The sequence below is a fragment of the Schistocerca cancellata genome, chromosome 1 (assembly GCF_023864275.1).
Source record: "Schistocerca cancellata isolate TAMUIC-IGC-003103 chromosome 1, iqSchCanc2.1, whole genome shotgun sequence".
NCBI classification, from domain to species: Eukaryota; Metazoa; Arthropoda; class Insecta; order Orthoptera; family Acrididae; genus Schistocerca; species Schistocerca cancellata.
In genome coordinates this window covers 1,022,225,135-1,022,242,290 of record NC_064626.1, presented here as the reverse complement: position 1 = coordinate 1,022,242,290, position 17,156 = coordinate 1,022,225,135, and the positions used below count along the sequence as shown (strand labels likewise).

Sequence of the window (17,156 nt, the reverse complement as noted above, 5' to 3'; positions counted from 1 at the left end):
TTTGATCACGATCAATCACATGTAATCAGCTAGTTCATGTATCACACCCCGCAAACTGAAAACACTTTAGTATTAGTGCGGCAACGTGAACAGACACGATAAGTAACATTTACAATGACTTACATGCGTTTTAAGTGACACAATCTTATCAAAGTCAAATAGTTGGCATGATTTACTGTTTGAAATATTGGAATTCTTAATACCAAATTAATATCAAATTTCGTGAGATAGCTTAATTGATGATGATGTGTTGACCTGAACCCAGAGCACAAAACTGAATATGACTTCCAGCGTAACGTATTATGAAGAACAAAAGATGTCATAGGTGTCAAAACCTTATTAAAGAAAAGAAAAAGAGAACATACATTTACTGTTCACATGTTTGGTAATAAAGCCTTCGAATTTTGAAGACAGCAGTTTACAAATTGTTTGTAACTGGAGACATCAGTGTAAAGTTATACTATATTACGTACCACACAGTAAAGTAAAGTATCACAGTAAAGTATCAATAGTAGTGGATGTCAATGGTAGGCGTGTTTAATTTGTGGTTCTTTAACTTCTTTATTATTTCCGTATGGCTGCAAAATAATAACTTACATTTCATTTCTTTGTGTTATGTAGAATATCACAGATTGTCCGCTTCCATATTATTTTGCTATATTTAGAGTAAAAATATGTATGTTAACAGACTGTACATTATGTTTGAGAACCAGTAGCCTGCAAAAATAAGGTCAGTAGTGCAGGTTACTTGTAAGGCAATAATCATTATCTGCCAGTCAGATTCGATACTGAAAAATGCTATTAAGAATCTTCAAATTTTAAGAGCAATTTAGTGCAGATCAAACCCAATAAGGATTTCGAAATTAATTACTTTTTGATTAAATATGACCTAGTTTTATCACCCGGATATCCTGTTTTACCAGGCAGTACGCCACCGTTTCCCCTTTCGAGCACACTTTCCAGACGCCAAGGAACAACCATCGGCATAGATTCCCATGTCACCAGGCTAAGTTAGAATACTCCGGATGAAATTCTAGAATTCTACCGGGAGTGTTTTTTAGGTGTTAGATGTTACACGATGATCGGTTTAACACACTTGGATTCTTCATGGAGGAGAAAATCTTATTATATTCCAAATAAACACAAACTCTATTCCCTTTTTTCTTGGTTCATTTATAACAACATGCAAATGGCATCGAACTCCACTGTAGATTCACGAAATTAGCGTGAAAAATAACAGACTGCATAAAAATTTTTTATGCAGACCACTGCGACTAGTAACTTTTTAAAATATTTGTTTATTCCCATACACTAGTTTTCGAGAGTTTCAGGCTCATCCTCAGGGGGAACATAAGTCACCTTTTATTTCCGTAGTTTCATGTTGGATTGTGGCTTGCGGCTGTATGGGTAGTATTGTAGTTAGTATCCACCTGGAAACTTCCATTTTAATTGCGTATTGGCCATATAAAAGTACTCATTGTAATCATAATTTCACTAGTATCCAGCATGTGCGGTGTAATTGATGTATACCCCAGAAAATGTAATAGCCCGCTCTCTTCCATGGAAACTGTAATGGGAAAACGTGGTGCCGAAGGCCTAAAATCTGCCCTATGTAGCTACGGAACAAAGTCTAATTTCACATTGTTTCCACATTCTGACCGAGTTTACGTCCCAATGGTGGGTATTCGTTTACGGTTTGCGCCGTCTTATCGTGGTATTCCATTGGCTCTAAAGGTACTCTCGAAGGACGCATTACTGCCAAGGTCTACGTTAAGAGGTTGGCTGATCCGGTGGATCCCATTATACAGTGTTCGTATCCCAATAGTGATACTGTGCTCCAAGAGGACAGGACCTAGTTTCACACAGCTCGCATCTTCTCAAACTGGCTTTTTGAGCGTGAGGATAAATTTTTGTACCTCCCCTGGCCACCAAAGTCACCATGTGTAAATATTAACTAGCTTTTGTGGTGTACTTTGGAGAGAAGGGTGCATTATTGCTACCCACCTCCAGTATTTTGGTGGAAAACGGGGTAAGATTTACTGGAAAACTGTACAGTGTCCGTATTTATTCATTCCGAGAAAATTAGAAGCTGTTTCTAATACCAGTTGTTGTCCCACACCATATTATGCATCTTAATGTATTTCCCGTGTTTCCATATTTTTATCCTCTCCTATAACTCTGCGCTGTGCCGACATGTGAATCGAAGGTAAGTGAGGTCTCAGGGGTGGAAACGAACCATAATATTTACCATTATTTATGTTTTATGCTTACGATATCTCTTCCCCACTGGGAACTGACTTTTACATGATTTAAGAAGTCGGTGCATGATGCTTGGATATCAAGGTAAGCTCTGGATATATACCGAAGAGCCAAAGAAACTGGTACACCTGTCTAATATCCTGCGAACACTCAGAAGTGCCGCAAGACGACGTGGCATGGACTCGACGTGTCTGAAGTACTGCTGGAGGGAACTGACACCACGATTCCTGCAGGGCTGTCCATAAATTAGTAAGAGTAGGAGGGGCTGGAGATCTCTTCTGAACATCACGTTGCAAGGTAGTCCCTTGCTGAAACGCAAGGTCATGGATTCACGAGGTTGTCTCCATAACCGTACACGTCCATCCGCTAGTTACAATTTGAAGCGAGACTCATCCTACCAGGCAACATGTTTCCAGTCATCAACAGTCCAATGTCGGTGTCGACGGGCTCAGCGAGGAGTAAAGCATTGTGTCGTGCAGTCATCAACGGTATACGAATGGGCCTTCTGATGCGAAAGCCCATATCGATGATATTTCGTTGAGTGGTTCTCGCGCTGACACTTGTTGATGGCCCAGCAGCGAAATCTGCAGGAATTTGCGGAAAGGTTGCACTTCTGTCACGTTGCACGGTTCTCTTCAGTCGTCGTTGGTCCCATCCTTGCAGGTCTTTTTCCGGCAGCAGCGATGTCGGAGATTTGATGTTTTATCGGATTCTTGATATTGACAGTATGCTCGTGAAATGGTTGTACGGGAAAATGTACACGTCATCGCTACCTTGGCGATGCTGTGTCCCATTGCTCGTGCGTCTACTATATCACCACGTTTAAACTCACTGAAATCTCGATAACCTCCCATTGTAGCAGCAGTAACCGATCTAACAACTGCGCCAGACACTTGTTGTCTTATATAGGCGTTTCCGACCGCAGCGCCGTGTTTTGCTTGTTTACGTATCTCTGTATTTGAATACGTATTCCTATACGACTTTCTTTGGCGCTTCAGTGTAGCTTCCCATCTAGCCTACAGTTTAGTTACACAAATGCCCACGTCGGATTGTATTGAATGCAGATTAATATATTTATTCCTTCGACAGCACACCTTTACTTCACAGACTATGTCGATAGCAAATTTACTGCTTTCTTTTCCAGTGCCTGCTCTTTGACAGAAATAATGAAAATATTCTCACTGTACAGCCTTAAAGAGTACATGACAGCCTCCATGATTGCCACTGTTTGCGCTGTGTAAGAGGTTGTTGATTGTTGTCTTCGATCCCCTACATCAGGTTCCTTCGTCAGAGTTCACGGCCAGACTGTGCTGGTGAAAGGTAAGGACCGAAGCAATTACATTACGGATAACAACGGCCGCATTGTGCTGTAACGCACCGCTGTTGGCCGAGACGCCTCATCCGGATAATCCTCCGTGCCGGAGAGGCGTTACCCTGTAGAGTCGGAGACGGGCCGTTGCATTAACATCAGCGTGTGTACAACGGTGTGTGTGGTGTGTGCCGCAGGCGGTGCCCGTGTGGTGATGCGAGGAGGCTCTGGGTAACCGAGCGAGTCGGCGCGCCATGACCAACCTCAACCGCATCCGGGTCGTGGTGCTGGGCAGCGCGAGAGTCGGCAAGTCCGGTGAGTACTGCAGCCTGCTGCCTACACAGCATCACCTGCTGAGCCAAGCCATAAGCTCCTGCTCGACTCCATTCTTCTCGCCTTACTTACCTCATCGATGTGGGCACAAAGTGTACTGTTTCTCTGTTATACAGGGTGGTCCATTGATCGTGACCAGGCCAAATATCTCACGAAATAAGCATCAAACGAAAAAACTACAAATAACGAAAAACGTCTAGATTGAAGGGGGAAACCAGACGGCGCTATGATTGGCCCGCTAGATGGCGCTGCCATAGGTCATCAACTGCGTTTTTTTTAAAAAATAGGAACCCCCATTTTTTATTACATATTCGTACAGTACGAAAAGAAATATGAATGTTGCAGTTGGACCACTTTCCCAAATGGGGGTTCCTATTGAAAATAACGCAGTTGATATCCGTTTGACCTATGGCAGTGCCATCTAGCGGACCAACCACAGCGCCATCTGGTCTCCCCCTTACAGCTAGACAAGTTTCGTTCTTTGTAGTTTTTTCGTTTGATGCTTATTTCGTGATATATTTGGCCCGGTCACTATAAATGGACCACCCCGTATAAAATGCCCCATGAATCTTGACCACATTAAATAACTGTTTGTGTAGAAGCAAACTAAAATTAAAAAAAAAAAAAGGCTCTGAGCACTATGGGACTTAACTTCTGAGGTCATCAGTCCACTAGAACTTAGAACTACTTAAATCCGACTAACCTAAGAACATCACACACATCCACGCCCGAGGCAGGATTCGAACCTGCGAGCGTAGCGGTCTCGCGGTTCCAGACTGTAGCTCCTACAACCGCTCGGCCACTCCGGCCGGCAAACTAAAATACAGTGTGGTTATAATTAAAGTGCAGCTGCTCATAAAAGTAGGTATTCTAATATGTTAGTACGGAACCTATTTACTCTGGAAAAAAATAGTTACAATTTTGGCGACGAGGTGCAAATCTGGCGCTGTGAATGCTAGAAAAACGTATAGAAATGCGTCCGTATATCACGGATTTGGAACGGGACGTGGGCAGATAAGGTCAAACAAGTGAGAAAGGTCCACTGTTGACTTTATTATTAACCGCCGCTTACACAGTTTGTTCAATATGGGCACCGGAGACGTCGACGATATTCTGTACAGCGCCAGATGTACACCTGGTGGCCAAAACTGCAACTAACTTACCAGACCAAATCGATTCTGCGTTAACGCATTAGCATATCTACCAACTTTCGCTGGTGTACGATAATTACAGCTCACACTGGATCCCTGTGAGTAGCTGCTCTTTAATTACAGCCAACCAGTACACCGAATCATGTAGCTCCATTAAATAATTTGAATGTCAACGAATTTTGTGAGTATCAGAGGTCTCTGCAAACCGCTTTTGTATTTTGGAAGCAGTCACGGTCGAATAACAGTCAATATGGCTTTACAATGTTGTTCAGTCACCAGAGGAGCCTTAACAAGCATATTTGCCTTTCCAATAAATTTGTACGTTGTGCAGATAGCTATAGAAGTCCTTTTTTTTTAAAAAAAAAGCATCCCATATTGATATATTTGGTAATCCATTTCTTCTCCTTAGAACCTATTTAAAACGTATTACAGTGTACCATTCGCGTACTATGTCCTCATTAAACACGTAGCACAAAACTGCCTTTCCTGTACAACAACCGGCGCAGGTAACCGGTGTAACGTGACTCATCCACTTGCTGGAGTTACCAGTAAACAAATAGAAGCACAAGGAAAATGTACAAGTGTCCCTGAGTCAACCGCCCTCAGTCAAACTTCTGTGTGAGCAAATTTACCAACGAGATGAAGGTAGAAATACAGCATATCGTTAAAAAGTACTGCAGCTCTCTATTACATGCATCTGTATTGTAAACAAGAAAAAATTATTGCAGGTAATTTTCTGCTAACTTTTATTCCTCATTAATGAATGTTTTTTTATTGGTTTGGCCCACTAAGGACCACATGGAATAACTTACTATTCTTCCTTTCCCCGTTCTTTCTTTCCAGTAATTGTGCATCCTTTCCCTATGTTTCTTTCTTCTGGCCGTATTGCACGTGTCTTTTTCTTTGTTCTCTCCTGGAAGCCCTTGAAAGTTTTTGCTTTTGCTCTGAACCTTTTTCTTCTATTTCTTCCTCCACTACTTCCATTCCCCTCAGGTCTGCTTTAACTTCTTTTATACGCGCCTTTGTTGTTTCGGGGTTTCTGTTAAAGAAGTTAAAAATTCTTTTTGTTTTCCTGTTTTCATCTAGCCTTTTTAGGTGTCCATAGAATGCACTCTTCTAGTCCTCATCGTGTCTGACATTCGCTCTTAATTTCCATTTCACGTTCTTATATTTTGATCCTGAGATTTTCCTCATTGTTTTCCTTACGTTCTTTTCTATTTCACTTGATTGTTTGATTGTGTTTAACGATAGGCATTCTGATGCATAAGGACGTTGTGGTTTAATGACAGTTTTGCAGTGCTGAAGAAATAGATTTCATGTTATAAAGGTTTTCCTTTTCTCAGCTGAAAATCCACCTTCCTTTTCATTGCCCTTGCTAGGTTAGCTTAGTTGTCTAAAGCATTTGGTTGTATTATTCACCTAGATATTTAAATTATGTAGCCTTTTTTTTTCTACCAAAATCAGTCTCGATATATTTCGGCGCTTCATGCGTGTGATGTACCCGGTTTTTTGAAAAGATATATGTAGGGCTGCTTTTGAAACTATCTCTTGTACGAGATTTATCTGCATTCTTGCATCTAACACAGATTCAGAAAAAAACGGCAAGATCTTCTGCAAACGCCGACAATCAAAACTTAAATTATTCACACTCAAATTATCCCCCTTTCTCCAAGTTGTGATTCCTCTAATTCCCTCTTCTTCTATTATGTTCCTCCATTCCCTGATTACCTTTTCTAGCACACAATTGGACAGCAGTGAGGACAGTCCATTTCCCTGCCTTACGCCAGCTTTGAACTCAAAAGACTTGGAGATCTCGCTTGAAAAATTAGTTTTGTATTTTGTATTTGTTAGTATGTCTTATGATTGCCACTGATTTTTTTCGTTAGCTCCAAACTCTTTCAAGGTTTCAAATGATGTTTTCCTGTCAATTAACTCATATGCCTGTCTGAAGTATGCAAATGATATATAAATACTTTCCCATCTCTTTCTTCTGCAAATGATTATTAATTTCAGATGTAAAATTCGTTCCACACGGGGTCGTCTGGGTGTAATTTTTATATTTCTTGCGAACAGAAACCAGACTGTCGCCATTTTTTTACTTGTCTGTCTACTATGTTCCTTGTCTGCTTCCTGTGTATTTTATTAGCTTTGCCACCCCTTTGCTTTATGTTTTAACTTTCCACAATTTTCCGCCGTTTTACAATTTCAGTCGCCATTTTATCGCCTGCTTTTATTGTTTCTTATCTTCTTTCTTACGTTTTAAAAAGTCTGTAGGCTGCAGAGCAGCGTAATAAGCTTCTGCCAGCCCGCCTCGTTCGGGGGGAATCGAAATTCAATAAAGGAAAAAAAAATCGTCGCTGACAGTGTTCCAGGAGTAGTGGACACCAAAAGATCCTGAGGAAGATCGCAGCAGAGGGGGTCGAAACGTCGAAGATGACGCGGCCTAATAACCCAGAAGATTTTAACTTCAGTGACAACGGCTACGAAAGCCTGCAGACTTACACAAATAAAATATGTCTCGAAGCTAGAAGGCCGAAAGGTGTTTCATTTGACATCTTCAATCTGGATGGGTTTGAAACGTCGTCCTCCCGTGAGTCCAGTGTGCTAACCACTGACCTACCTCGGTCGGTGTCTTAAACATTACCGCGTATTTCAACTCAAATGTAATTTTCATACACCAAATAAAATTGGACATACCCACTATTCAGACGAGATACAAAGTAACGTCATTTGTCATGCGACGTAAGCAGAATATGACCTCAGGGTCAGTCGTTGTGCCGCGCGGGTTTAGCCGAGCGGTCTTAGGCGCTGCAGTCATGGACTGTGCGGCTGGTCCCGGCGGTGGTTTGGGTCCTCCCTCGGGCATGGGTGTGTCTTTGTCCTTAGGATAATTTAGGTTAAGTAGTGTGTAAGCTTAGGGAGTTAAGTCCCATAAGATTTCACACACATTTGAATTTTTTTTTCAGTCGTTGTGAAATTGATAGCAGTAGTGGCAGCAGGTAACCTCCGCCAAACAGCGTGTGGTCGCTATTTAGACATGGACGTAATTCACGTGGGTAAACCGGCCGTATTCCCCCGATGTGGCAGGTGGGGGCAGCGGCGCGCACCGGAAGACGGCCAGGTCCCCGGGAGCGGCTGCCCCGGCAGGCGGTGTTGACAGTGGCGCGGGTAAACGCAGCGGTGTGTGTGCGCGGTGGGCGCTGGGCGGCTGGCTCTACCGGATGCTGGCCGGCCGGTAACAGGAGAGCGCGCGCCCGGCTCCGGTTACGCCGAGAACCGATACCCGCCGCGTCTCGCCGGGCCGTCCGCTCGCGGCTCGTCACGGCCCGCCACTGTGGCGACTGCCCTCCGCACACCGCTGCATCTGCGCGAAAAAACCGCCCTCCTCCCCACTCACTCTGAGGACGTCAGGGAGGTGTATAGGCGACATGTAGTACAAGGGGCTATTCTGTCGCTGTTGTTGTTAGCCAGAGGATTCAGGCCTACCTTCCTAGCAACTCCGTCGAAGACAGAGGACGACGTACCCATCACCAGAAAGAAAATCTCCACTTTTAACGGCAGAGACTATCAGCTCTTACCAGGATCTTTGTGAGTGCTTTCTTGATCTTGACAAGACAATACCCACTCCGCGAGCGGAGAAAATCTCCAACCAGGCTGGGAATCGAACCCGGGCCCGCTTGGATGAGAGGCGAGCACGGTACCACCGAGCTAAGCTGGCGGACCCTCGGTGGCATTAAAACACTGCGATGAACTGCCACCACATTCTGAGCGCATACAGAAACGAGAGAAAGTTATGTACAGAGTGGACGTGCTGTAAGATCTACGCTGTCGTCGAGGCTATGTACTGGCGGAAGTAGACGTGTGAGGACGGGTGCCGGCCGCGGTGGTCTAGCGGTTCTAGGCGCGCAGTCCGGAACCGCGCGACTGCTACGGTCGCAGGTTCGAATCCTGCCTCGGGCATGGATGTGTGTGGTGTCCTTAGGTTAGTTAGGTTTAAGTAGTTCTAAGTTCTAGGGGACTGATGACCACAGATGTTAAGTCCCATAGTGCTCAGAGCCATTTGAACCATTTGAGGACGGGTCGTGAGTCGTGCTTGGGTAGCTTAGATAGTACAGGACTTCCCCGCGAAGGGCAAAGGTCCCGAATTCCAGTCTCGGTCCGCCACACAGTTTTAATCTTCCAGGAAGGTGCAGCTTTGTTACACCTTGATACAGAAAAATATAAAACTTCGATGTACCTCCTATACTACAAAATGACTGTGGATGGTCTGGAGAAGAAATTCCACCACGCAAGTGCTAAGGATGTTTCAGGAAGTTTACTTTATTATTATTATTTTTACCTTTCCATTGTTGTTGTCTTCAGTCCAGAGACCGGTTTGATGCAGCTCCCCATGCTACTCTATCCTGTGCAAGCTTCTTCATCTCCCAGTACTTACTGCAACCTAAATCCTTCTCAATCTGCTTAGTGTATTCATCTCTTGGTCTTCCTCTACGATTTTTACCCTCCACGCTGCCCTCCATTGCTAAATTTGTGATCCCTTGATGCCTCAGAACATGTCCTACCAACCGGTCCCTCCTTCTAGTCAAGTTGCGCCACAAACTCCTCTCCTCACCAATTCTATTAAATACCTCCTCATTAGTTATGTGATCTACCCATCTAATCTTCAGCATTCTTCTGTAGCACCACATTTCGAAAGCCTCTATTTTATTCTTGTCCAAACTATTTATCGTCCATGTTTCACTTCCATACATGGCTACACTCCATACAAATACTTTCAGAAACGACTTCCTGACACTTAAATCTATACTCGATGTTAACAAATTTCCCTACTTCAGAAACGCTTTCCTCGCCATTGCCAGTGTACTTTCTATATCTTCTATACTTCGACCATGGATGAGAGGCGAGCACGGTACCACCCAGCTAAGCTGGCGGACCCTCGGTGGCATTAAAACGCTGCGATGAACTGCCACCTCATTCTGAGCGCATACAGAAACGAGAAAAACTTATGTACAGAGTGGACGTGCTGTAAGATCTACGCTGTCGTCGAGGCTATGTACTGGCGGAAGTACAGTGTCTTTAAGTGTCTCCATTCCTAATCTAATTCCCTCAGAATCACCCGACTTAATTCGACTACATTCCACTATCCTCGTTTTGCTTTCGTTAATGTTCATCTTATATCCTCGTTTCAAGACACTGTCCATTCCGTTCAACTGCTCTTCCAAGTCCTTACAATATCATCGGCGAACCTCAAAGTTTTTATTTCTTCTCCATGGATTTTAATACCTACTCCGAATTTTTCTTTAGTTGCCTTTACTGCTTGCTCAATATACAGATTGAATAACATCGGAGAGAGGCTACAACGCTGTCTCACTCCGTTCCCAACAACTGCTCCCCTTTCATGCCCCTCGATTCTTATAACTGCCGTCTGGTTTCTGTACAAATTGTAAATAGCCTTTCGCTCCCTGTATTTTACCCCTGGCACCTTTAGATTATCCACCCCCAAAGGTAGAGCTGGCTGTTCTAGTGCTGACTGATTCTGGAATCTTTCCAGCTAAATCGCAGGCTAGCTGGAAGTGGAATAGAGAAATTCCCAACTGTGTGTATTTGGGAGAGGATTTGCAGTTCCGGAAGAAGGAAGGAAGATGTAACGTCTCATCGATGACGAGGCCATTAGAGACGATCGTGTACCGGCCTTTCCGTTAAAGACAAGGAAACTCCTTGAAAATTTTGACTAGAAGCATGGGTTCGGGAATATCAATACTTTAAATTTTTTGCAACATATCACAGATAGAACAGCTTCGAGTACGTGTAAGCGTCTTTTTATTTATTCGTGTGCAATATATGGTGTGTACAGATTTGCTCTACTATGCAGTGTTCATTGACCCCCTTGTGTGTTCTGATTATTATAAATCAATTTTCAATGTAAAAAATTAATTCGTGGATATAGAGCTAGTGTACATACACCAGTACCAATCTCCATGCAATAAATACTTGCGTAACAAGATGCGAAAACCGACCCTATGAAGAAAAAGATTTGAACTAGACTTTCATTCCTTCTCAGCACAGTACACTGTAACTGCGTCAGGTAAGATATTCCCTTATTTTTCATCTGGGAATCTTCGTCAGACTGTTCAAAAAAGTCGACGAGTTGACTCATATATTTAAAAATGTTATTATGACCTGCACGAAATTAGGAAACTTCACGAAAGTACGAAGTGTTTTAAGATACGATATGTTATTCCTTCGTACGCCGGACAAGAAAAATTTCTTTCCATTAGTAATTCATGGGGAGGGCAGACTGATCAGACATTTTATGATCAAATCTTTGTAGATGACGGAAAAGCTAACACTTGCGTCGTAACAAATATCCGACCCCAAAAATTACGCAATCTCACCAACCCTGTAATCTTTATTTTTACAGGCAGCAAAAATTTGCACGAAAAATAATGCAAAATGCTCCCGACTTGGTAAGGCTAATAGGGTAATCGTTTCGAGGGAATATTCCATGAAAATACGTTATTTAAGTCTGCATCAGTTTACTAAAGCAGCTTTCACGGCAAAGACCAAATACGAGTTGTTCGCATCGAAGCTGATAGAAGAAATAACAATCTTTTTCGATTAAAACTCTGTGTTTTCGGGGATCGCTTCTGAAAAATCCTTGCGGCCTGCAAGGCAGCAGCTTTCATCAGATGAGCTTGGAGTTCTACGAATTTTTGTTTCGGATGCTTCTACGACAAATACCATCAGGAATTCTGTGCTTGTACAACAAGCGCCGCAATGATAGGGAGTCAACCGGTTCTGTAATCTACTTTGTGCCACACGAAATAGACATTTGAGGAAAGTTTGCTGTAATGACTGACTTATTAATGAATTTGCTGACGCAAAAATGGCTATTTTTAAGGGGGTAGGACGTCAAACGGGCCGACTTGGAGCAGGAGAGGTACCACAGGACATTTCCACTGTCTATAGGTGGTTAGGTGGTTAGTGTTTAACGTCCCGTCGACAGCGAGGTCATTAGAGACGGAGCCCAAGCTCGGGGTAGGGAAGGATTGGAAAGGAAATCGGCCGTGCCCTTTCAAAGGAACCATCCCGGCATTTGCCTGAAACGATTTAGGGAAATCACGGAAAACCTAAATCAGGATGGTTGGAGACGGGATTGAACCGTCGTCCTCCCGAATCACTGTCTATACTTTTAAAAATAAATTCATAAAACTTTGTCAGCATGACCAGGAAGGATTGAGAATTTACACTCATAGCAGTGGAAGTTCTAAAACAACGAAGTAATTTTTTTTACGTGTGAAATTTCATAATTTTTTTTTCACTTACTAATGGCAGCATTTATTGCTATAGGTACACATTTCTTCATAAGTAAGAGATTCTTCGATGAATTTTGTACAGCATACAAACCATATTTAAAGGTGTTTGAAACTCTAGAATTTTCCAAATCTATTAAAAACTGTGGTAAAAATTGAGGTAATTAGCGATAAAATTTGTGTTTTTTCTAAACATGAAGTTTAAAATATAACAGTTCATTGTTTTTTTCATAAATTAAATAAATTCTACAGTTTCATACACCTATGAGTATGGTATGTATGCTGTGCAAAATTCATCGAAGTGTACCTATAGCAACAAATGCAGCCATTAGTAAGTCCAAAAATGATGAAATTTCGCACGTAAAAAAATTTATTTTGTTGTGTTTTCGAACTTCCACTGCAATGAGTGTGAATCATGAATCCTTCCTGGTGATGCTGACAAAGTTTTATGAATTTATTTGTAAAAGTATAGACACTGGAAATTAAAATGTCCTGAGATGCCTCTCCTGCTCCAAGTCGGCCCGTTTGACGTCCTACCCCCCTTAATAATTTTAATAATATTCTGTGGGATGAAATTTAAAAACACGTGCCGGATTTGAACCTGTACGGCTAGCATTGTAGACGTGGACTATGGCCGCTTCGCTACGCTCGCTCGCTTGGTTGAAACATGGATAGTGTTACAGGCATAGCAGCTACCCATAAGACTTCAATATCGATTTTCTCGGAATCGTTGCATGAAAAGTCAGCCATTGAAAAGGCCCCTCTGCAACATCCCTAAGACTCATCATAATCCATGATTAACAGGTGAGATGCTTCCCTTGGCGTCTCCGTCAATATACTCAGAACTACAAGAGCACTTTTCTGACCATGACTGACACTTACCATCATATTAAGAACATCATCGTGGTCAAATAGGAAACTGCAGCAAGTAGTATTTCTCGCAGTGTTTCCATACTTCTGTCCACCCCCTGTCTCCTTCGATATGACCTGTCATAGCGCTGAATCGACAGTCTACGCTGGGGAAGCTAGGGCAGCCGAGAAGTAGCGCAGAGGCGGAACTGAATGCACGGGAAGTGTCTGCGGCGACCACCGTCGTTCAGTGGGGACCTGGTGGGGGCAGCGGAAGGCGCATGCGTGTGCACAGCAGACGAGGGTGGAATAACCTCACGTAATGGGCCGGCGCAGCGCCGCGCTGGGTCAGTGGACCACTGGCCGGGCGGCCGCCCGGTGCCGGAGAAAGCAAGCGCCAATGCGGGGATTACTGCACTGGCCCTCGCACTCCGTGCCGGTGCTGGTGGGTTGGCGCCGACACGCCTAAACAATGCCCGCACCACCGTTCCGCGGCTGCAAATTGCCGGCCTCCGACGTCGAATCGTGCCCAAACTGTTATGATCGAAATTCCCAAATCACTGCCGCACAGGCATTCGCGCAGTATTTTGTTGTTTTGCATCTGAGTGCCAGCTCTCTCGCTCCGAGATTGAGCTGATCATCCGGCACCGGATGCGGCTGTACGGTCTGAAAGCACGCTGGCCAGTTTCCAGGTTGGCATGTCCCCGAGCACTACCCGCTAGGTACAGCGGCAAAGGAATACCGTTTAAAATGGTTATGTTAGGGTTTTAATATCCTGACGCCATTAAGGTCACTTTAAGTGGCTGTTTTTTGGGGATTATTAAGGCTACGTGTAAGCACTTCGCTTCTTACCAGATCATTAAGCGTTAACCCATTTATCAGCAGCAGAAGTGGGATAACCACTCAGTTATAGCGAAGTAGCTCATTAAGTACACATTCAAGAGTTCATTTACACGGTACATAGCAATAACGCAAAACAGGTCTGGTTGAGGCTGTCATGTTACTTCCCACTGACATCTAAGGCCTTCTGCCTATTTACATATAATTATAGCATTCAGCAAAAGACGTAAAGTGCTACAACAGCAATAGTGCTGTTCTTTTACACTAAACATGTTTTGGGTTTCTAATCAAAATTCATCAGTTGAATAGATTCTGTCATAATATTTTCTTTAGGTTCATTGCAGGCACAGCTGAACTAATTTACGAAACAATTACAAAAGTTTTTGAAGGACATAACATAATATTCACCGTCGACTGTAGAAAATATTTATTTCACCACCGCAGTTTCGATCTCAAGGCCATTATTAAGTGATAATTTTGCTTCATAACGTGTCGCTTTAAATTCCTCCGACAAATATACATGTCACCGCTTTTCTTTTCCTTTATTGTTATTTCATCCCATCGTTTCATATGGACGCGGAGGGGAAATGGCGAAGGGTGGAGGGGAGGGGAACGGGCGTTGGCAGCGGTACAATATTCCACTCTTCAGCCAACAGCGTCTTTAAAAACCTAACAAAGATAAGAAAAAACACATTAAGATTGTTTTTTAATTAGAAAAATCAAAGGACAGCTTAAAAACGAAAATATATACATTTTAAAAAGTCATGTCGGAATGGTTAATTCTTTAGAGAAAGGGCACTGAAGCACTGCACCTTAAAATCTCGACCTGTACTGGGAGACAAGTAATATACGGAAGGAGATAGCATGTTCCATAGGATTGAGGGGTGAGGTAGAAGAGATAGTGGTCTGCTAATTAGGAAAACTATGGAGATGAAATGGTTCAAATGGCTCTAAACACTATGGGACTAAAAATCTGAGGTCATCAGTCCCCTAGACTTAGAACTACTTAAAACTAACTAACCTAAGGACATCACACACATCCATGCCAGAGGCGCTATTCGAATCTGCGACCATAGCAGCCGCGTGGTTCTGGAGTGAAGCACCTAGAATCGCTCGAGCACAGCGGCCGGCGTTTGATAGATGGATAAGGTAGTGGTATAAGAGAAAAGCGAGAGGGATGGATGGAAGGGGGGAGAGAAGCGCTGATGTGGAGGCTGAGAAGAATTAGAGGTGATAAAAGGGACAAATATCCAGTCGGATCTCATCATCTGGGAGAGGGAGTTTGTTGAAATTGCTTTAGGACAGGATATGGATTGTGTGGAGGTGTAGGCACGGCGGCCTACCGGGGTTGGTGATCAGAAGGGAGACAGTGGGGTTATTGCAATCTAGTTCGCGGATAGTATAGGAAATGCCGAAGTGTTCGGTATGGCTGAGGAGAGGCGGCAATATGATGAGACGGTAAACAGGTAGATGTTCTGTATGCTGTTAAAGGGTCTGGAGGGGCTTCTAGAACTTTGGTAAAGCGGACATTTCACTGACTGGTATGAGTCTTTTCAATACATTAATTCAGCAAGACTAAACGAGCGCGAAGCTCCGTACTTCGAGAAATGGTGTTAATTATATGAACTATTATATGTGTTAACATCCTTAACAAACAACAGTAAAACAAATGTTCTTACACACTGTTTATACGTGAACACGCAGATGTGATAAAATAACTGCTGCAGTCAGTGGTGAATGTGATGTCCTTTAAAAAATTCTACATGACTGTGTACCCCAACCGTGACCAGGTAATTACTAAATTGCGTGAACAGAAACAGAATCGTAATACGACTGGGTTATTAATTCCATTTATAAGACTAATCTGAGTATCAACATCATTCAGTTTTAGGAATATTTCCAGTCATGAAATTGTGGTAATAATCTGCATACACGACATCTTTTGCTTATTAACTATGAGGATCGCTGTCAGCTGTCCGACAAGTACAAGGGAAACAATGTACTTTAATGGAAAATTTGCAAAGTTATAACCAATACGTACAGAAGCGCATTCTTTCACTTATTCAGTGAGTGACAGGATTATTTGAGCGAGATTAGCAGTTAAAGATAAAGCCATATGGTACTTTCACTATTTTGAAAGTGGGGTTTTTTACGAAACAATTACCAATTCCTATTTTGGATTGCGAAATCTTCACTGGATTTGAAAAATATAAAGAGGACGACATTGTTCCACAACTGACTGAATAAGTAAGGTTCCGTTGTTCCTCCTTGCTGTACAGTTCCGGCCACGTAACCATTTTGAAACATCGTATTTTGGATTTCTTCATGACACAAATGAGTTACGCCTTCTGGCCACAGATGGCCAAATCGGATCCGACTGACAGCCGTCTTATCCTCTGCCAATGGCGTCGTTTGATGCGATACTTGGGGAGAGGGGGCGGGGGGGGGGGGGGCACGTGGTCAGCGCACCACTCTGACAGCAGTTTTGGTTTCTTGATTTTGTAATCTCTACTAACTGATCGAGTAGCTCCACAGTTGGCCTCAAGAGGCCGAGTGCACCCTGTACCAGTCTTCCCATCAAGGAAAAATTTATGTCAGAAGCTGGAATCGAACCTGGGTCCTCTTCATGGCAGTCAGCCGCGCTGGCGATTTAGCCTCGGAGGTGGTCTCCATCATAACAACCCATCGTGAAAACTACATGGATTCCTTAATGAAATTTCAGTTGGCTGACTGCCCAAGTGCAACCATAATTATTGAAATACATTACAAACTAATAGCTACTGGCTGTGTCCGAGTAAAGCTGATACTAATATGTTATGTTCACAGTCACACTATTCACCACCGTTCATTATTGATAAAAAGTGAAGCACAATATTTTTGTCAGTTACATAACAACTTGTTCGGATACCTCAACGCGAAGACAGCTAGTTTTCAATATACAGAAGAGAACTGGAACTAGGTCAGTTATGAGTGCATAATTACTAAAGTGTTTACTACCTTTTTTGTACGTGTCTGTCCTACTGTATCACCTCCATGCGGCGACGAGGATGTTGCACCGGGAGGCGGCAACACGGAGATGAATTCTATTAGTCGCTTCGATGG

The 17,156-nt window shown here is 43.1% G+C and overlaps 1 protein-coding gene across 2 annotated transcripts in view; it reads left to right on the top strand.

Annotated features, from left to right (window-relative positions):
• LOC126089452 (ras-related and estrogen-regulated growth inhibitor-like) overlaps positions 1–17,156 on the top strand; it is a 579,634-nt gene that overhangs the window by 29,621 nt on the left and 532,857 nt on the right. For both annotated transcript variants that reach the window (XM_049906911.1, XM_049906910.1), the window contains exon 2: positions 3,766–3,883. In XM_049906911.1, coding sequence (XP_049762868.1) covers positions 3,823–3,883 — 61 coding nt within the window. In that variant the 5' untranslated portion in view covers positions 3,766–3,822. The remainder of the gene's footprint in view (positions 1–3,765; positions 3,884–17,156) is intronic.